This window comes from Esox lucius, chromosome 5, assembly GCF_011004845.1.
Source record: "Esox lucius isolate fEsoLuc1 chromosome 5, fEsoLuc1.pri, whole genome shotgun sequence".
NCBI lineage: Eukaryota > Metazoa > Chordata > Actinopteri > Esociformes > Esocidae > Esox > Esox lucius.
In genome coordinates this window covers 20,591,011-20,612,927 of record NC_047573.1, presented here as the reverse complement: position 1 = coordinate 20,612,927, position 21,917 = coordinate 20,591,011, and the positions used below count along the sequence as shown (strand labels likewise).

Here is a 21,917-nt window from a genome sequence, read left to right as displayed (position 1 = left end):
AGCTAAACCTACTAGCTGGTGGAAAACTCCCTACGCTTCCACAAAAAGGATACAGAACAAATGGTAGCCTGCTACACTTTATTAGCCACAACCTTTGAAGTGGGACACTAAGGATAAGGATCAGGTTGCCTTTTGGGAGTCGTTGCTGTATCTAGGTGCTACGCGTTTTAGTTTCTGCTGGCCTCTTCACAGAACGACTGTGTAAATGTGCCAATTGATTGTGCCTTTTCCATACACTGATTACAGAGGACGGCTCTCACAGGGCAGCCTGTTCATCTGTGACTGTACATGCTAAACCTGTAGGCCTGAACTTGGTGGGGGGTTGGGGGAGGGCGGACTACATACCACCCGACAGGCAACATACCACCTGACCCAGCTGTCTTCTCCCTAAAGCTCCTACTGACTCACACTGACCAGGAGGACCAGAGGTTGTCTGAGTGTTACGTGCCTTGGGTACAAAGGGGACCATGCAGATGTACAGTTGAGGCCTGGGGTTGAGTTGAGGAACCAAGAACTAGACAGTGACAGAGTACATGTATGTTGCAGTAAATATGTTTAAACAGAAGGATATTTACACAGAGGAGTATTTACACAGAGGAGTATTTACACAGAGAATTGTCACACATGACATTTATAGTACGTTTGCATGGTAAACTATATCCACAAAGGATATTTACACAGTACAATAATTACACAGAACAATGTTTACATGGTAGAAAAAATACACAAACAATAGAATATTTGCACAGTAGATTATTGACACTAAACGATATTTACACAGTAAAATAATTACACAGAACAATGTTCACACAGTAAAATATAGGATATTTACACAATAGAACATTTACACAATACCTTTTGTACACCAAAATATATTTACGTAGTACTGTGTTTACACAGTAGAATAATTGCATACAGCATTATTAACAAAATACAATATTTACACAAAAAGGTATTTATGCAATATAATATTTCCACAGTAAATAATTTACTTTGAATTATATTTACACTGTAGAATATTGACCCAGGATATTTTAAGCCTAAAATTGGCATCAGTCGTCTTTGTTGACCCGAAGTGCGACAGAAAGTTGCCAACCGAAATACATGATCTTACAATTTCTGGATTTGTGATGTACAGTGTAAGCTGACCACATATGTTATAGCAATCTGGTGCGACTGAACGGTCAATAATGTGGCATGTAACCATTGGCAGGTGCATGCAACATCTAAGCAGTTGAATATCACCAGTATATCTGTGTGTGTGTGTGTGTGTGTGTGTGTGTGTGTGTGTGTGGATTAGCCTTGCCAGAATGCCTGTGCTGTGCTGCCCTCTCATGCTAACCTGAGCTGACAACAGGGAGGGGCACGGCGGGGGGGTCACAGCGACATTGCGATAGGTATCATCCAATTAAAGGAGAGCCACAGCAACATTGTGAAAAGCTCTGTCCAATGGGAACAGGGCAGGGTCAGGAAGTGGTTCAATCTCTCTCTTTCTCCCTCTCTATCTCTCTCAGCAAATATGAGGAATCATTTGGTTGCTAAAGATAAAATGGAAGCATCAGTACCGTTTGTGCGTGACAGACACCTACACAGAACCCTATTAAGACAGTGGGTTTGAGTTCTTGCTAGTGCCAGAGATGTTTCAAACTGAAAGACTCGACGTGTGATTGCATCCTGCGTTACTTGACAGACTTCCCCATCTCCCAGTGCAGGTAGTCTGAGTACTCCTGTTCTCCTGGCCGTGTGTGATGATCTGATTAGGAGTGTGTCTGTGTTTTTCCTCCAGGGCCTGGCTGGTAACCAGAGGATCAGTCCCTGCTCCACTTTGACCAGCAGCACAGCCTCCCCACCAGCTGGCTCACCATGCTCCACCCTGCCGCCGGGCACCGATGGTGCCATACCCGGGGGTAACCAGAGCAACAAAGACCACGCCTACGGATCCGTCACCAGCCCCACCTCCACCCTGGAAAGCCGGGACAGCGGCATCATCGGTGAGTGGGGGGGGGGGGGACTTTATCCGCGTGTGGCAACAGAGCGACTGAAAACACCAAATGCCTGTCCTTTTAATCCGATTGGTTGGGCGTTTGGTCGTAGGTCCATGAAAAAGATATCCCTCCTTCCCTTCACCTGTGATCCCTGAGCTTTCTCCTTGGCCCCCGTTGTTTATTGGTGCCCGCTTGCCTTCCTTCCAGCCACCCTGACTAGCTACTCGGAGAACGCGGAGTGCGGAGGTAAATACGGCGAGGGGGGGAACTCCCGGGGTGGTAACCTGAAGCTGTGGCAGAGCCAGAAGTGGGGCGTGGACTCTTTCCTTTACCGAGTGGACGAGAACATGGCCGCCTCCACCTACAGCCTCAACAAGATCCCGGAGAGACACCTGGACAGCATGTCCTCTCACTCCGCCAACTCTGTCCCTCTGTACCTCATGCCCCGCCCTAACTCTGTCGCAGGTGAGTCCCGCCCTCTTCCTCTGTTCCTTCCTGCTTGGCCTGTCAAGTAATGCGGAGCTAAACCGCTGACCCTAGACCTTCACGTCCTTCGTCCCCTGTTTTCGAGAGGCTGATGACGCTGAGCCTCCTCATCCTGTAGTGTAAACACCTAAACTAATACTGCAGTAATTCGCTTCACAGTTGATTTAGCCCAAGAAGATAAAAAAACAACACTTTGAAGGGAACGTTCTAAATGACATTTATATGTGTCTAATTGTGACAAAAACAAAATGCCAGCCACGGAACAGTCTGCAGGTCATGATGGATCTCATTGTATCTGCCTCTGCTATTCAGAGCAGTGGCATTCATGCAAGATTAGTTGTTAGGTTACTGCAAAGATGCAGTTGTTTGATTGATTGATTCCAATGTCAATACTAACCTGTCTGCCCAGGGCATTACTTCACAGTGTGCCTGGGTGGATAATGGAACAGTTTCTATCACTAAAAAGAGTAATGTAACTTCTGACCTGTTCTGTACACTGGTCATGTTCTGACTGATGACGTTGTCTCTCTGAAAGGGACTCGGTAGGTTTACACACAGGGGTTTGGTGAGAGTGAGCATCCGTGTACTGCCCTTGATTAGAGAGAGAGCATGGAGGAGGAGTGGGCTCAAGAGCTGCTCGAGAAATAACATTAGCTGAGATGAGGTAAGAGAGTGAAGGAGGGAGCAAGGAAGGAAAACGAGTGAGAGAAGGAGAGATGATTCGATTTAGGCCCATACCAGGATGATCCTTGGTGGTGGTGGAATATGGGAAGACTGAGGAGGTGGAGTGAAGTGTATGCATTAGGAAGGAGGGGGTGAGGGAGAAAAGCGAGGGATGAGAGGTGGCCATGGATTGGCTGGAACATCAAAGCTACAGGCATTAACTGTTTAAAACCCCCTGAGTCACTGAGAGGGAGAGAGAGAGAGAGAGAGAGAGAGAGAGAGAGGGAGAGCTTAAAGTGCAGGACAGCACTGGCTAAGAAAATGGAGAAGTAAGAGGTAGAGAAATAGAGGGATTCTATTACTTAATGAGTGAGCAGCCTGTCAGAAACGTGTGAGAGGGATTGAGGGAAGAAAGAGTTAGAGGGCAATGGAGGGAGGAGAGAGAGTGTGATGAAAAGAGGAAAGAAATCATCTGAAAGTAGGAATCCTCTGCTGACCCTTTTGGAGAAATCTCACTAGTCATTTTAGAAAGAACGGCAATGAATAGAAACCTTTAGTAACATTCTCTAGACACACTTTGGCCTTGGAGACCAGACGAATGGAACAATGCAGCAGCAGTTCATTCTTTGGAATTCTCACATCAGTAAATACATAATGTTGAAATACATCATGTAAGAGATACAGCATTAACATGGCAGCTGTGTCTACTGACTAAAGACACTTTTTTTCTGTGTGTGTGTGTGTGCGCGCGTGTGTGTGCTTCTGTGTGTGTGTGTGTGCATCCCTCATCGAGGTGATTTAACATGGTAACTGTGCCCCTAATGGCTCCCTATTCCCTATAGAGTTCCATGCGTTTGAGTCTCTGGTCAAATGGTGTGCACTTTCTAGGGAAGGGTTGCCATTTGAGACCGTGTTGGGTAATTGTTTGGGACCATGTTGGGTTATTCTTTGGGACCGTGTTAGGTAATTGTTTGGGACCGTGTAGGGTAATTGTTTCACCAGGTTTTCAGTAGGCAGCTAGGACTCATCACATTTTAAAACAGACAATGACATTGTGTTCATATTTGACATGACTGGTGTGATAACTGACCGGACTGTGGAGGTGTTTGGTGTGCAAAATGGCCCACATCAAAGACAACGCTGTGTGTCAGAGATCAGGAATTTACTGGACCTGTATGTTATCCGTGCATATACCAGGAAGAAATGAACACACACACACCCCGGGTCATAACATAGGTCACACCTGGATTGATTTCTGAGATACTATGACCATGATGTCACCCTCTGTCTTTCACGCTCTCTTTTATTTATTTCCTCTGAGTGCATTTTGCTATCTGAAGCTACATTGGCATAGACACACAAACACACTTGCACACATACCCATGAACACACACACGCACACATGCACTGAGAAGTGATCACAGCAGCCTGCTGCATTGCAGATAGATAGCAAACTCAACTCATAAGTCCTCAGATTTAAGCAGCTCAAGATAAGAAAAGGCACGTTGAGTTTTATCTAGGCTCCTTATTGTAATTCTAAACCAAACCACTATCTTAAAGTTGTTTATTGTTTGAGTGCCGTTGTAGCCTGGACCCAAATACTCATTGCTCTGTGCTGCCTTATCAACTCCCATGGTCCTTTTCATGCCAAACATACAGGCTTTAAAAGAGGCAGCAGATTTTGGACCGGGCTAAGTTATGGTATTTATAGTTGTGGTAGACAGGGGTTTTAATAGTTTTAGTGCTGGTTGTTATGGTAGAGGTAGTTGTGGTACTGGATTTAATAGTAGTAGTGGTTGTGATGGTAGTTGTAGTTGTGGTACTGGATTTAATAGTAGTAGTGGTTGTTGTGGTTGTTATGTTAGTGGTAGTTGTGGTACTGGATTTAATAGTAGTAGTAGTTGTTGTGGTTGTGATGGTAGTGGTAGTTGTGGTACTGGATTTAATTGTAGTAGTGGTTGTTATGGTAGTGGTAGTTGTGGTACTGGATTTAATAGTAGTAGTGGTAGTTGTGGTACTGGATTTAATTGTAGTAGTGGTTGTTGTGGTTGTTATGGTAGTGGTTGTTGTGGTTGTGATGGTAGTGATAGTATTGGTAGTGATAACGGTAATTGTAGTTGTGGTACTGGATTTATTATTAGTTGAGGTTGTGGTAGTGTAGTGGTAGTTGTATTGGTAGCTGTAGATGTAATGATAGTTGTAATTGTAGTGGTAGTAGTTGGCATTATTTGAACTTTAAAATGACTAATTTTACGCCAAGCAATAGATACACCTACATCAAACTATCTACAATAATAACATAATAAAGCCCAAAGACGTTTGAGTGGTTGTTAGGTACTTTTTAATGGGACCTTTATGGCGTTTATCAAAAATAGCGCATCATCTCGGAAATAGGGTGCAATTTGGGTCACTCCCTTGGCCACCCCCATTCCAATAAGGTCCAGGGCCAAGCCCCCGGAATTCCCAGCTGCTGTCTTCCCTCCATTTTGGGAAAGCCGTGCCGAGAGCCTCATTGTTGGTTGGCTTCATGGCTGGTTGGCTGTAGTGACTGACTGACATCAGTAGCACATACACACATGCTACTGGGGAATTAACACTTGGCTGGTGCTGTAGGAACTCAAGACAAGCTCCCTGAAGGTTAACCCATCGAGGCGGACAGACGAACAGCAGGGAGACAGACGAGGAAGACACCAGGGTTTAGACTGATCTGATCCCAGCAGGCCTCTAGCACTTACTATGGATTATATTGGACTTCCTGTTCCTGTTAGCCTAGATGGATGCCACTCACAAGTTGGGGCTGATCTGAGACGGTGTCAGTAGGAGCCATGCTCGACCCGTCCGTGTCTTTCCTCACTCCATGACACAACTGTGGATCTCCGTATGAGGGAACGATTCAGGTGGAGTTTCAAAGAAGACAGTGACTCAAGGTGTGAGTGATTTGACGTTTTGTCTTGTTTGATTCACGCTGTGATAGTAGCAGTTGAGCAACGGTCACTATCTCTCCCACTCCTGCTACCTCTCTTTGCCCTGTGATGGCCTGTTAGACCGTGCAGTACCGCATCGAATGTCACCATACGGGGGGGGGGGGGCTAGAAGGGCTGAGGGCGGGGGGGGCTAGAAGCGCTGAGGCGGGCCTGCGCCACTCTCTGTAACCCCATTGATGATGCCTGTGGCCCCCCAAGGCCGAGAAGGGCTGGCTTCCCTGCCACCAGACACAGCTTGCAGTGAACAAGCAACAGTAGCATCAGTGTGAAAGCGTTTACTTCATGAATAAGATATTTGTCTGCAGTGTTAATTAATCCATAGGGTCTGGGTGGCATCTGCCATCTCTCACTGGAACAGGCCTGCAGGGGTAGGGGAACGATTCCACGGAACAGCCGTGCAGAGGGGGGTTGGTGGGCAGGTCCCTGGAACAGCCAGACCGCATCCTTTCTCATTCCTTCCTTTCTAAACTGTACTGTGAACTCCCTTTGGCTTGACAGCTAAGTGGCCTGAGGATGCTGGTCTGAGCTAATACAATGCTGTAATTCAAAGCTAACAGATTATTTCTCTCCTCTCCTGTGCACATACACACACACACACACTTACTCTCAGCCACCAGCTCGGCTCACTTGGAGGACCTGGCCTACCTGGATGATCAGAGACACACTCCCCTGCGCACATCGATGCGCATGAGCCGACAGAACACCCACACCGGGCCAGCTCGCGCCCAGACTGATCTCAGAGGTAAGACAGAAAAACAACTTGATATTACACCCTATTCAAGAGGACAAATGAGACACTAGATCTACGGCCAGTCTATGTTCATTCTTCTGCGTATGTGTGTGACAGAGTTGTGTTTGTTGTCAGGACTAATATAATACACATGGACAGCTCTTTACCGAGCTCAGAGCAGTGGCTCATTCAATAACAATTAGTGTGTACCTTTCTGTATGATGTGTGTGTTTGATATGTACAGTACAGGCCAAAGGTTTGGACACACCTTCTCATTCAATGCATTTCTTTATTTTCATGACTATTTACATTGTAGATTCTCACTGAAGGCATCAAAACTATGAATGAACTCATGTGGAATTATGTACTTAACAAAAAAGTGTAAAATAACTGAAAACATGTCTTGTATTCTGGTTTCTTTAAAGTAGCCACCCTTTGCTCTGATTACTGCTTTCCCCACTCTTGGCATTCTCTTGATGAGCTTCAAGAGGTAGTCACCTGAAATGGTTTTTCAACAGTTTTGAAGGAGTTCACAGAGATGCTTAGCACTTATTGGCCCTTTTGCCTTCACTCTGCGGTCCAGCTCACCCAAAACCATCTCGATTGGGTTCAGGTCCGATGACTGTGGAGGCCAGGTCATCTTTTTTTTTTCAAGTTCAAGGAGTCTTTATTATCCCCGAGGGGCAATTCGTTTTGCAGCAAAATAAAGTGCAACATAAACGACACATAAGCCATACATACAACAGACACTATCGAAGGAGAACACAAGTAAATACATACTACACAAAGGTCCACATCTCACATTGAATTATTAACAAAACCTATAGCAGCAGGAACAAAATAGTTTTTGTGTCTGTTTGTCCTGCATTTAGGCATCTGGCACAGCACTCCATCACTCTCCTTCTTGGTCAAATAGCCCTTACACAGCCTGGAGGTGTGTTTGGGGTCATTGTCCTGTTGAAAAATAAATGATGGTCCAACTAAACGCAAACCTGATGTGATGGCATGTCGCTGCAGGATGCTGTGGTAGACAAGCTGGTTCAGTATGCCTTCAATTTTGAATAAATCCCCAACAGTATCACCAGCAAAGCACCCCCACACCATCACACCTCCTCCTCCATGCTTCAAGGTGGGAACCAGGCATGTAGAATCCATCCGTTCACACAGCGGTTGGAACCAAAGATCTCAAATTTGGACTCATCAGACCAAACCACAGATTTCCATTGGTCTAATGTTCATTCCTTGCATTTTTTGGCCCAAACAAATCTCTTCTGCTTGTTGCCTCTCCTTAGCAGTGGTTTCCTAGCAGCTACTTGAGCATGAAGGCCTGATTCGCGCAGTCTCCTCTTAACAGTTGTTCTAGAGATGCTAGAACTCTGTGTGGCATTCATCTGGTCTCTAATCTGAGCTGCTGTTAACCTGCGATTTCTGAGGTTGGTGACTCGGATTAACTTATCCTCAGCAGCAGAGGTGACTCTTGGTCTTCCTTTCCTGGGGCTGTCCTCATGTGAGCCAGTTTCGTTGTAGCGCTAGATGGTTTTTGCGACTGCACTTGGGACACATGCAAAGTTTTCGCAATTTCCGGACTGACTGACCTTCATTTGTTAAAGTAATGATGGCCACTCGTTTCTCTTTACTTAGCTGATTGGTTCTTGCCATAATATGAATTCTAACAGTTGTCCAAAAGGGCTGTCAGCTGTGTATCAACCTGACTTCTGCACAACACAACTGATGGTCCCAACCCCATTAATAAGGGACATAATTCCACTAATTTACCCTGACAAGGCACACCTGTGAAGTGAAAACCATTTCAGGTGACTAAGGGTTTGCAGTGCTATCAAAAAAGCAAAGAGTGACTACTTTGAGGAATCTAAAATATAAGACATGAATAGTCATGAATATAAAGAAATAGTCATGAATATAAAGAAAACGCAGTGTATGAGAAGGAGTGTCCAAACTTTTGGCCTGTACTGTATATGTGTGTGTTTGTGTATGATGTGTGTATGTTTAGTGGGTATATGTATAATTGGAGCTGGAGACCTGGTACTACCAGAGCTGGAGACCTGGTACAATCAGAGCTACAGGCCTGGTACTATCATAGCTATAGGCCTGGTACTATAAGGGCTGTAGAGCCTTAAATGCAGGCACTCTTAAATGCAGCGGAGTGTGTTTACAAGCCTGCCTACTTCATCCAGGCTGGCTCCCTGCCTCTTCAGATCAGTGTCAGTAACCCCCTGTGGAAACTACACCATTACACCTCCTTACTTCTCACGGGGAGAGACAGAGAGAGAAAGACACAGAGCGAGAGGGACAGAGGTAGAGGGCGGGGCAGACAGAAAGACGTGAGTGGGGGAAAAAGTAGAGAAATGACAAAGGTAGATATGGTCATTGAGCAACTCGAAAGAAAGCAAAAACCCTGCTTATTATACTAGAAACAGTAGAGGGCTGTTGTGCTGGGCAGATGGTTCTCTTTGGTTAGAACTGTTTCAGTTCCTTTGTTTTATATCGTTTGGTGCTCACAGGGAAATCAAGAGATTTTTGCTCAGTGATGCTGTGTTAAGCCCAGCAAGTGAGTCAGAATGAAGATAGCAGAGAAAAGAGACAGGGTGACTCTCAACTGGCACCATGTTTACTACGTAGTGCACTACTCATCATTAAGGCCCATAAGGATCTGGTCTAAGTAGTGCTCAGTGTAGTGAACAGGGTGGAACAAGGTGGCATTTTAGACATGACCAGTTTGTCTTAGCTAAACATGGTGATAGACCTGGAGGACCAATTAGTGTCTCTTATTGCTACCCACTTATGGTAATATACTCATTCTAGACACACGCACACACACACATACGAAGACACACAAACCTATGCATGCATATAAGCACACTTTGGCACACACAAACACACACACATATGAACACAATAGTGCACACTCACAAGAAGGTCTGGGCCTAGTGTGACCTTTCCCTTCATCCCCTGGTCCTTCAGACAGGGCAGACAGAAGTTGCTCTCCTCTCATCCCTGCATCCTTTCATCGTCCCCACTCAAGGCTGCTCTGCTGTGAGTCATCCTCACCTGCTGAATTATTTAAGTGTCTGAGCAAGCCTCTGCCCCCCACTCCCCCCCCCCCACACACACACACACTGTCCACACACACTGTCCACACGCACCAACACATACTGACCACACACCCTACACATACTCAGTTGACATCCTCTGTCCACACGCATGCACACACACACAATAATTCATCTCATTGTGTTTGACCAGAGGCAGAGGATGGAGATCAGAGTGATCCAGCTTCTCATACAGCACTGTGTGTAGACACTTCTGTCTGTGTGTGTGTGTGTGTGTGTGTGTGTGTGTGTGCTCAAAACATGGCGGCCATATTTCTTGGATTGTATCTCTTCACAGCAGACCAATAGAGGCTTTAGGACTTAGCTGTTGGCCTACAGCATAATTTACCTAGCTACCTTAATGTCTTGCTCTGAACTAAACGCCAAGTCACGCTCACAGACATTAGTTTCTTCTCCACAATTAGACTTGCCCTGATTTACCTCCAAGGGGATTTGCAGAACGCTAACGCCATCAAACTTTTCTTGCAATTAAAGGAGTCACTGCAGCAAATGATTAATCACTCGTGGAAAGACTACTTGAACATAAATAGATCTGTCTGTAGATCTGTCACAAAATGTAATTTAGACAGTCCAAGGCATTAGTTTTGGTGCTTGGACAAATTCCTAATTTACACGTGTTTGTGTCTTTCTAATTCTGAAAGGTAATGGGAGATTTGGCGTATAGTTTGGTGAAAAAACTATTGGCCAGATCTCTTTGTTCTGGGTCCGATCACATCTCTTAACACATGGACCCAGAACTTAATTGAGCATCTAACCAATTACACAAGACTTTAGTTTTGGGTTAACTGTGATTAGTGAATAATAGCCTAGGGAATTGTTTCATTTTGAGTTGTCAGGCAAATGCTTAATGGCATCTACCATAGACAACTGTTTGCGCTAAGCAATATCTTGTTGTGTGCTTATTACACCGCGATAAAACTGTGGCTGGACTGGGGCTAGCGTTCAGTCACTTCCTGATGAGATTACTTCACATATTACTGGGTAACATTTTGTATGTTCATCTGCTTAGCCCAGACTAACTAAGCCACTGTGGAAAATATTCTATGAAAACAAAACTTTTATTAAATTGTGTAAAAGCTATATTATTTTCCCCCAGATAGCTACGTATGTCTATAGTTCTCTGAAGTCCGTGGTCGTCTTCCATTTTCCCATTATGTTGTTAGCTTAGCTTTAGGACCTGCTTGGCCCAGCCCTTAGCACAGTGTGAAATGTATTGTCGTAACAACAGCAATATGATGTTTTCCTGATTATGTTAATCAGCACAACGATGTCTCATACAGCAGAAACACCAGCTCCTGATATAACACACACGCACACACAAACACAATTGTTTTTCAGTCCTTGTGGGGACCAGACATTTTTTTTTTCCTAACCATAACATTAAGTTAATGCTTGAACTTAATCCTATCAATGTGTCAAAGGCACCGAAACAACTGGGCGTCATACCTCACAAGAATGCCATTGTGCAGGATGATGCTGTGTTGTTCAGTGCATTTGACAAACAAACGATGAAACTTAAAGGAAGTTCTACCATAAAGCCGACGACTTAGCCGGAAGTTGCCCATTTCCTAGTGGGGACCGATTAAAAACATTGGAATTGTCAGGTTTTACCTCACTGCCCACAGGTATTGTTACATCAGGATTACACATGCACAAATACACACAAATGTACAGACAAACTGTAATGTACAGACAAACACACTCAAATGTACAGACAAACACACTCACCCACTCACATGCAAACACAGACAAAATGCACGCAAACTTACACACACTCACACAAAGGACCCCCGACGCACACACCCTTAAAACTATTCTGTGTGTGTCTTCAGCAGTGTATCGACCATCCCGAACAAATGGAAAGATATCACTTGACCACGGGCTATTCTTATCTGGGAGTGTACCGACTTAGATTAGATCCATACGACGATTAGACAGGAGTCAAAGCCTCCTTTTATTACATGATATTAGCTTACATCTGATGCTGTGGTTTCCGTCTCATTCAGCTCCCCGGTCGCAGGGATGTGGTCAGTTCCCTTCTCCGGAATTGGACATCTCAGTTATTTCCTGAATTGATTGAATTGAAATATAACGGATCTAACTCCCCGCGGTGGCCCGCTGGCATACTGCCCACGGCTGCCAAATTCTGGTATCATGCTGTCCATAACCCTGTTTGTTGTCTCATTGCCTTGTCTCTTCTCTCACTTGTGTTTGTCTCAGCTTCTGCTAACAACCATGCCTGGCAGTCCCAGTCACGTAAGTTTCCTTCACTTGACCACGCCTGGTCCACGTGCACCTTCGACATTAGGCTAGTGGGTCAGCCACACACGTTAGACACGCTGCTACAGCTGACTGTGTAGGTAGAGAGAAGCTGACCTGAGAGACTCAACACAGAAGCCGTCGTGTTTAGACGTTGTCATTCTCCAGTCATCTCACATCGACATATGTTTATCCCGACAAAGTATCCATGCGTTTGTTTGATTCCTCGTGTTCAGATAAAGACAGGCCGGGACAGTCTTTGAAATTAGTTTATCTAATGACTTTCCCCAGTGAGTAAATGTTATATGATTTGTTTTCGACTTTGATGTTTTACATTTATAATGAAGAAATGTTTTCCTTAATTCCCTTTCTCGACCAGATGTCATTGCATTAATGTTAATGGCAGCAGGATGTTGCTAGAGAATCCGGCAGCACTGCGGGTCCTGCACACATATGTAATCTCAGTGTAAATGTAGCATCTTCCTGTAAGATGAACTGTCCACCTCCTGTCTCCCACGGCCCCTCCAGTGCGGTTCGCGCCATACCGGCCTCCGGACATATCCCTGAAGCCCCTCCTCTTCGAGGTGCCCAGCATCACCATGGACTCCGTGTTCACGGGCCGCGACTGGCTTTTCCAGGAGGTCGACGGCCACCTGAACAGCGGCAACGGTAGCACCAACCGCGGCGTGGTCATCGTGGGCAACATCGGCTACGGCAAGACGGCCATCATCTCCCGTCTGGTTGCGCTGAGCTGCCACGGAACGCGCATGAGACAGATCGCCTCAGATTCCCCGCAAGCCTCGCCCAAACGTAGGCTCCACATTTAACTAATGTTAAAATGACCACAACCAACCAGTAGTCCTTGGATAAAGCTTTTGGGGACGTACAGTACGTGGTGTTGTTCTGGGGAAAACATAATGTTGGTGAAACCCTTTGGTTTGACTCCTCAGACGGAGAACTGCCCCTCACCCAGCCCCAGCCAACTTACAGCACTGGCACCCTGGGAGGCAGTAGCTGTCCTGGGACTCCAGAGATGAGACGACGACAGGAGGAGGCCATGAGGAGACTGGCATCTCAGGTAAAATGGATATCAAATTGGCGAATTTTGATTTAATAGAGGAAAATAATATCGTTACATATTCACATGGGATTGTGGAAAAAAATCTATGGAAAAAATACAGACACTTTGCATTTGAAGTGTCGGTATACAAAGCCAGCTCTTTAAGTTTTAATTTCAGCATGTAAACCCTTTCTCTTTCAGTAGAGTAAACCTGTTAACATCTAGGAACGGATTCAGTGTGAAGCTGAATTAGATATGACTCATTTATAAAGTGGTTGATCCACACCACTTCCACACTACTCACGTCATCACACTTCCTCTCCCTGATCCCCTAAACGGGGGTGGCACGCCATGCCATCTATAGCTCCATCCCTGGCATCCCTTAGTCCCATCTCTCTCCCCGCCCCCCCATCCCTTAGTCCCATCTCTCTCCCCGTCCCCCCCATCCCTTAGTCCCATCTCTCTCCCCGCCCCCCCATCCCTTAGTCCCATCTCTCTCCCCGTCCCCCCCATCCCTTAGTCCCATCTCTCTCCCCGCCCCCCCCATCCCTTAGTCCCATCTCTCTCCCCGTCCCCCCCATCCCTTAGTCCCATCTCTCTCCCCGTCCCCCATCCCTTAGTCCCATCTCTCTCCCCGCCCCCCCCCATCCCCCCCATCCCTTAGTCCCATCTCTCTCCCCGTCCCCCCCATCCCTTAGTCCCATCTCTCTCCCCGCCCCCCCCATCCCTTAGTCCCATCTCTCTCCCCGTCCCCCCCATCCCTTAGTCCCATCTCTCTCCCCGCCCCCCCATCCCTTAGTCCCATCTCTCTCCCCGTCCCCCCCATCCCTTAGTCCCATCTCTCTCCCCGTCCCCCATCCCTTAGTCCCATCTCTCTCCCCGCCCCCCCCATCCCCCCCATCCCTTAGTCCCATCTCTCTCCCCGTCCCCCCCATCCCTTAGTCCCATCTCTCTCCCCGCCCCCCCCATCCCCCCCATCCCTTAGTCCCATCTCTCTCCCCATCCCCCCCATCCCTTAGTCCCATCTCTCTCCCCGTCCCCCCATCCCTTAGTCCCATCTCTCTCCCCACCCCCCCCCATCCCCCCCATCCCTTAGTCCCATCTCTCTCCCCGTCCCCCCCATCCCTTAGTCCCATCTCTCTCCCCATCCCCCCCATCCCTTAGTCCCATCTCTCTCCCCATCCCCCCCATCCCTTAGTCCCATCTCTCTCCCCGTCCCCCCCATCCCTTAGTCCCATCTCTCTCCCCGCCCCCCCCATCCCTTAGTCCCATCTCTCTCCCCGTCCCCCCATCCCTCTCCCCAGCCCCAAGCCTGCTGCATTATGCAGATTTGTATAAAAAAGAAAAAAAACAACTTTGCCTTATGAAATATGTATACCTGCAGAAAGCCATTTCCCAGCCAAGCTTTTAGATCTCGATGCATTAATAATTGAAGTTGCATCCTCTTTTCTCCCTTTGTTTTAAGCTTTGTGACTGAATTATCATTCTATGCTGATTTTTATTTTTGTATTTTTCCTGCCATTTCCTTGGTAGAACAGGAGAACAGAGGCTGGTGCGCCGGGCTACTGTCAACTGTCAGATCTCCTAGTTCCCTAGCTGGTTACACCTGGCTGGTGGCACCGCTTTCCAATTGCCTTACCTCAAATGTTTTTTCCTTGTTTAATTTTTCTTTCCTCTTCCTTATCATTCCATCTGTTCTTTGTGTTATTTTCTTGTGGCAGTATATACAGTTTTGTGCCGTGATGAGTTTTCATTTTTTTAAAGGAATACACAATGGTTATTCATCTGTATTCTGCTTATAATATTTTAAAGGCCCAGTGCAGTCAAAAACATACACTATAAGATTTGAATACTAAAATTGTTAAAATGTCGGAAAAGATGACTTAAAGTAGTCTACAGTACCTGGGTGGGGTAGATTTCAGTTCAGCTGTGTGAGGGGGTGGGCTCTTGCTATCAGATATGTGTACTGATAAATCTTCCCTAACTCCCACAAAACTAGACTGAGCCTTTCAAGAGCCAAAAGAGGCTTAGGGAAATACTTTATTACAAATATATTTTGGAGTTTATACGAATAGGAAATACACACAGTGAATTATTGGACATAAAGGGATGATTTAAACGTATAATAAAACTACATGGGGACTTAAAAGTTTTCCCTCCTGTGGCTGTTCGTCACAACACAGGACTAAACAAACACTCATTCACATTCATCTGTTCTCAACTGCAGGGAGCTCTGAATTATTGAATATCTCAGAACATAATCCCAAATAATTTGTGGCAGTGCAGCTAATATAAAACCTGATTGTCATTGACAAAAACAGGTTTATGCTCATTAAGCATTAGCCTTATGAAAACATTTCGATTTCCTTCATAATAATTTTTTTTGCCCACAGTATGTGCTGTTGAGCGTAACTCCATAACTCGAACTTCACAAATACATTGTTAGTAACTTATTCTTCTGTCTCCATCTCTCCCAGGTGGTGGCATACCACTACTGCCAGGCGGACAACGCCTACACGTGCCTTGTGCCGGAGTTTGTCCACAATGTGGCGGCGTTGCTGTGTCGCTCGCCGCAGCTCATCGCCTACAGAGAGCTGCTGCTCAGGGAGCCGCATTTACAGAGCGTGCTCAGTCTGCGCTCCTGTGTTCAGGATCCCCTGGCCTCCTTCAGAAGAGGAGTTCTCGAACCCCTGGATGCCCTCTATAACGGTAACTTCCGAGTGGACTCTTAAAAACCTCAAACCTTGCCTTTGTTTTCAGTTATTTGTAATAATTGAATATATGCGGTTGTATGAAAATGTTCCAAACATGGATCATTTTGCAATTTAAAATGTTAGAATTGTATAGCCCCTGATACAATTACATTGGGCTTTAATGCTTTTCGATACAATCACAGGTGGGAAGTAATTTGCTAAATCAATATTGATTTATTATAGATGTATAATAAATTATCATGATTTTAAAATGTCTTTCCTGTATGTTAGGTATTCAAAATAACACGTTTCTAGATCCATATTTGACCATATTCCAATTCTCAGTAATTGTACCTGAATACATTACAGGACATGGCTACCATCAAACAGGTTCTTTTGCATCAAAGAGATTCTTTAGAATTGAGAATCCACTGTGTGTAACTGAGAAAGTCATTAGTTTGTAGCCAGAGCAGCTTTGTTGTAGGGAAAAGGCTGCCATTTGGTACAACCCCTAGAAGCGCTAGACGCTGCCTACAAAGGTGGTAACACTCACTGTACTCTTCATCACAGTCTGTGATTCTCAAAACATTTATTATTGATTTTAGCAATAAGGGTCTGACTACATTAGCAGAACATTAACTGTAATCTTTTGCTGTTTCACATTTTCTCTATTTTGTGTATGTGATTCAGAGAGGAAGGTCGCCTTTGAAGAGGACCTGGTCATCCTGATTGATGGACTAAACGAGGCAGAGTTCCACAAGCCTGACTATGGAGACACCATCGTCTCCTTCCTCAGCAAAACCATCAGCAAGTTTCCCCCCTGGCTCAAACTGGTGGTCACTGTTAGGACCACATTACAGGTAAACATATTAGACACTACTGTTCTCTGCCACTGATGTGAGTAGCCATTCAAAAGATATCATAAACACTGTCTGCCTTATAATAGTGTACTTTATAGGAGATCATCATCTGTCTGTCTTACATTCTATATTTGTATATTTGCAGACTGGTCTCAGGGGGTGTACGTAAACTCTTTTACGTAAATCTTTGACAGCCAAATTAGTAAAATATATACCATTGTGTCTAGTAATGTTAGAGTAAAGAGTAGAGGTAGTGGTTAGAAGTAGTGGTGAGCACAGTAAAAGGGATTTTTGGACGAGCATTGGAAATGGTGGATGGGCAGAATCATCCCAGACTTTCACTCCAATGGTCGGAAGTACAAATCCAACCAGAAGTAATTTGTTATCTAACCAGAAAAAAAAACTGAAAAAAAGAGAGCACTGGATGCATCTATATTGAACAAATATATATAGACCTATATTAAATCTCCCTTTTATAGCCAAGATAATTGAGAACGTTGTCTTCAATCAACTCAGCAATTTTGTTAACTCAAGCGGTCTCTTAGACAAATTCTGATAAAATTATTAGATCTCATTGCAGCATTTATCACTGTAGATCACAGAACACTTCTAGAAAACCTGGTAGGACTCTCCGGGACAGTCCTTGATTGGTTCAGATCTTATCTAGATGGCCGGAGTTACTTTGTCACCATTGGTAATCATGAATCTGATAGGGTGGCTATGACATGTGGAGTTCTCCAGGGATCAGTTCTCGGACCACTTCTGTTCAATCCCTACATGCTACCTCTGGGCCAAATTCTATAGAACAACAACATTAACTACCATAGCTATGCAGATGATACTCAAATATATATGGCTGTCGAACCAAATGACAACAGCTCAATAGACTCACTGTGTCACTGTATAGAGCACATAAATACCTGGATGAACCAAAATTGTCTACAATTAAACCAAGATAAAACAGAGATTATTGTGTTTGGCAACAAAAATAAAAGAACTAGTATTAGTAAAGAGCTGGATTCTCGGGCCCTAAAAACCAGGGACCAAGTGCGTAATCTTGATGTTCTGATAGACTCAGACCTCACATTTAACAGTCATAGCAAAGCGGTCACCAAAACAGCATTCTATCATCTTAAAATCTAGCCAGAATCAAGGGCTTGGCGTCCCAGAAAGACCAGGAGAAACTCATCTATGCTTTTATCTGTAGTAGGGTTTACTACTGTAATGGCCTTTTAACTGGACTCCCCAAAAAGACTGTAAAACATCTGCAGCTCATTCAGAATCCTGCTGCTAGAATGTTAACCAGGACCAAGAGAACAGAGGACATCACTCCGGTTCTTAAATCTTTGCACTGGCTTCCAGTCAGTTACAAAATAGATTTTAAAGTGTTGCTTTAAGTTTATTAATCACTGAATGATTTAGACCCCAAATACATTTCTGATATGTTTGAAGAATATACACCTAGCAGGGCTCTTAGATCCATAAACACAGGTTAGCTAGTAGAGCCCAGAGTCCAAATTAAACATGGCTGAGCTGCAATAAAATACCAGAAGATCTTAGATATGCCCTAAACGTATAAATGTTTTAAATCCAGATAAAAAACACTTCTCTTTTCATGCGCCTATGACTGCGCTTGAACTTAACCACACTGTTTAGCCTTACAGCTTTTATAGCTTCCTATGTTTTTATCCCGTTTTTATTCTATTTCTGTTTTCCTGTTCTATGGTTTATTATTATGATGTTGTTTTGATGTTTTTATCTGAGTATTTGTTTTTATGCTATTGTATTTTTATATGTTTTTTCCTTTTTCTTTGTTAAGCACATTGAATTGCTTCTATGTATTAATTGTGCCATATAAATAAACTTGCTTGCTTGCATAACCCGAAGCTTAACCCCAATACCATGATACCAAACGTTAACCTAACCTTTTTTGTTTTATAACCTTAAACAAAACCTTAATCTCAGGGCTGTGATACCTAACCTTTCTTGTTTATTAACCTTAACCCAAACCTTAACCTTAACCCCAGTGCTGTGATAACGTTGACTGTATCCTTAAAATGCAGTTTGTTTACATTCGTAATATATGATACATTTTAGGACCAATAGTAATGTAACGTTTTAGCAAATTTGTAATGTATTATACGCATTGTAATGTAAACATAAAATATCGTAACGTAAAATTTCATATGAAATAGAATGTCACAGATTTCCGTATAAAATGTTTCGTATTTCCATGAGATCACGTTGATATTTGAATAAACAACATTATTGTTCCACTCTGTACTGATCACAGCACCCACTTTTCCCTCCAGGAGATTACCAAGCTGCTCCCATTCCACCGGATCTCTTTGGACGGCCTGGAGGAGAACGATGCCATTGACCAGGACCTGCAGGGTTACATCCTGCACCGCATCCACAGCAGTCCTGAAATACAAAACAACATTTCTCTCAATGGCAAGATGGACAACACCACTTTCGGCAAGCTCTCTGCCCACCTCAAAGCCCTCAGCCAGGGCTCTTATCTGTACCTCAAACTCACCTTTGACCTTATAGAGAAGGGTTATCTGGTCCTCAAGAGCTCCAGTTACAAGGTAAGCATAGCTGCCTTAGGTAGTAGGTTGTATTGCTTGTTTTATCAGGACTTATTTGGCTTCCTAATTTTAATCATAATCATTTCAAGTGTGGTGTTTTAATTGCAAAGCACATCATAATCGCTATTTAAGAAATGTGATACATTTAATAGTCTGAAAAACCTCAAGTCTACCAGTAATCTACCTGAATTAATGTGTATATATATATATATATATATATATATATATATATATATATATCATTTATTTATAGTATTTTCTTAAAAATAAGTTAAGAAATAGTTCATCGTTATTTTTGGGTATATATCCTTTATATACATTTTTTTTGTGTTATGTCTATATACTGTATTTGCTGTCAGTGGTTTGAGGCTAAAATTCTGGTGGTTGTCTAAGAACATAAATAGGATTAGTTATTTAGTAATAAAAAACAATATTGATTTCTCTTGAACTGGATGATTTATCTTCTTAGTATTGGACAATATGGACACAGAAACAAGGCATTTACTGGGCATCTGAATACTTTTTTACTGTTGTTGTTGTAATGTAAATATACATTTCCAAAAGAACAATAGTTAAACATCTACTGAAGGTTCTGGAAAAATACTAGTTTTGCAATTCAGCTTTCAAGAACCAAACTACCTGGTTTAAAATAATAACAATGTTGTTATTGATCACTGCAGTCTGATTGATTGATTGGCATCTTTATCAAGGTGGTGCCTGTCAACCTTGCTGAGGTGTACCTGCTACAGTGCAACATGCGGTTCCCCACCCAGTCGTCTTTTGAACGGGCCCTCCCCCTACTGAACGTGGCTGTAGCCTCCCTCCACCCGCTAACTGACGAGCAGATCTACCAGGCAATTAACGCTGGCTCTCTGCAGGCAAGTAGCAATCAAACAGAAAAACCTGGTGACGTAGCCCTCCTTGCTAACAGTCGCCGGACACCAACTGGTGTACATTGGATAGCAGTGATAATGCCTTTGAACAACAGCAACATTAGTGAAGGGTCTATGAATGTGCACGGCTAACAAGCTGATTGTTAGTTTCAACATGTATGCTACAGGGCACGTTGGACTGGGAGGACTTCACACAGCGCTTAGACAACCTGGCCCTCTTCCTGGTCAAGAGGAGGGATGGGACCAGGATGTTTGTTCATCCATCGTTCAGGGAGTGGCTGATCTGGAGGGAGGAGGGGGAGAAGACTAAGTTCCTCTGTGACCCAAGGTTAGTTCTTGGATGATGGTTAGATGGGTAAGTGATGGATGGCTGGATGAGGTTAGATGGATGGGTGAGTGATGGTTGGATGAGGTTAGATGGATGGGTGAGTGATGGATGGTTGGATGAGTTTCGATGGATGATGGATGGATGGACGATGGATGTGTGACTGAGGGGTGGTTGGTTGAATGGACGAGGATAAATGGATGGCGGATGGATCTGGTTAACAACATGAGACACCTTTCCAATTTCTTTGCCTTTTGCTGCCATTTTGTTTAGATGATTACTAAAATCATGAAGGAATAAGCAGGAAATTTGGTAGGAAAGTAGGACATTTCTGGAGAACTTGGGAATTTAGAAAAAGCTTCAGGAATCCTAGCCTTAGCAACCCTGTTGTAAACCATATGTGTGTGGGATGGTGGAGTCATTGAAGTGTTGTTTACAGCTGGTCAAACTGCCCAATCTACTCCTAATGATATTGATATATATTACAACCATCAAAAACCGCTTATAGTTTGATATCACTTTGTTTGGAGAGTCTCAAATAAATGCTTTGAAGAGTTTCCTTGAACTGTCCCATCACAAATAACCATCCACAAACCATGTTATAGCAGGCATAAAGAAAAAACTCAACCTAACCTTTTGTGCAAAATCTCATGATTTTTGTTCCTCGTGTTCCTATTTCCCTATAAGGAGTGGCCACACCCTGCTTGCATTCTGGTTCTCCCGGCAGGACACCAAACTGAACCGGCAGCAGACCATTGAGCTGGGACACCACATACTCAAAGCACACATCTTTAAGGTACACCAGGTCACTCTCCACCTGCCTACATGCACCACACACATACACAGACAGATGCAGACACACACAGACACACATATTTGTGTGCTCACACATTATCTCAAAGCAGTGAAAGTTTAAATTGCCTTTATATTTCAGGGCCTAAGCAAGAAGGTTGGGGTTTCCTCGTCCATCCTCCAGGGACTCTGGGTTTCCTACAGCACAGAGGGCCTGTCCACTGCCCTGTCGTCACTCCGAAACCTCTACACGCCAAACATCAAGGTAACTTTCCAAACCATTTATTCAGCTCCAGAGAAAATTAAGAGACCACTGCACCTTTTTCTTTACTTTCCAAAAACGTTGAAAATAAAAGTTTTGAGTGAGGAACAGAAGAGTTCAATTTGCAGTGGTCTCTTAACATCAAGATACCTTACCCCTTTACCCTCTTCACTCCTAACATTAAGGTAACACTTTACCCCTTT

At 44.1% G+C, this 21,917-nt stretch overlaps 1 protein-coding gene across 9 annotated transcripts in view; it reads left to right on the top strand.

Annotated features, from left to right (window-relative positions):
- The window catches only part of tanc2b (tetratricopeptide repeat, ankyrin repeat and coiled-coil containing 2b), a 165,759-nt gene that overhangs the window by 127,097 nt on the left and 16,745 nt on the right, over positions 1-21,917 (top strand). For all 9 annotated transcript variants that reach the window (XM_034292070.1, XM_034292072.1, XM_034292071.1 and 6 more), the window contains 13 exons: positions 1,787-1,991; positions 2,193-2,450; positions 6,729-6,860; positions 12,200-12,235; positions 12,767-13,048; positions 13,189-13,316; positions 15,776-16,007; positions 16,682-16,851; positions 19,164-19,442; positions 20,153-20,320; positions 20,503-20,663; positions 21,348-21,456; positions 21,595-21,717. In XM_034292070.1, coding sequence (XP_034147961.1) covers positions 1,787-1,991; positions 2,193-2,450; positions 6,729-6,860; positions 12,200-12,235; positions 12,767-13,048; positions 13,189-13,316; positions 15,776-16,007; positions 16,682-16,851; positions 19,164-19,442; positions 20,153-20,320; positions 20,503-20,663; positions 21,348-21,456; positions 21,595-21,717 — 2,283 coding nt within the window. The remainder of the gene's footprint in view (positions 1-1,786; positions 1,992-2,192; positions 2,451-6,728; positions 6,861-12,199; positions 12,236-12,766; positions 13,049-13,188; positions 13,317-15,775; positions 16,008-16,681; positions 16,852-19,163; positions 19,443-20,152; positions 20,321-20,502; positions 20,664-21,347; positions 21,457-21,594; positions 21,718-21,917) is intronic.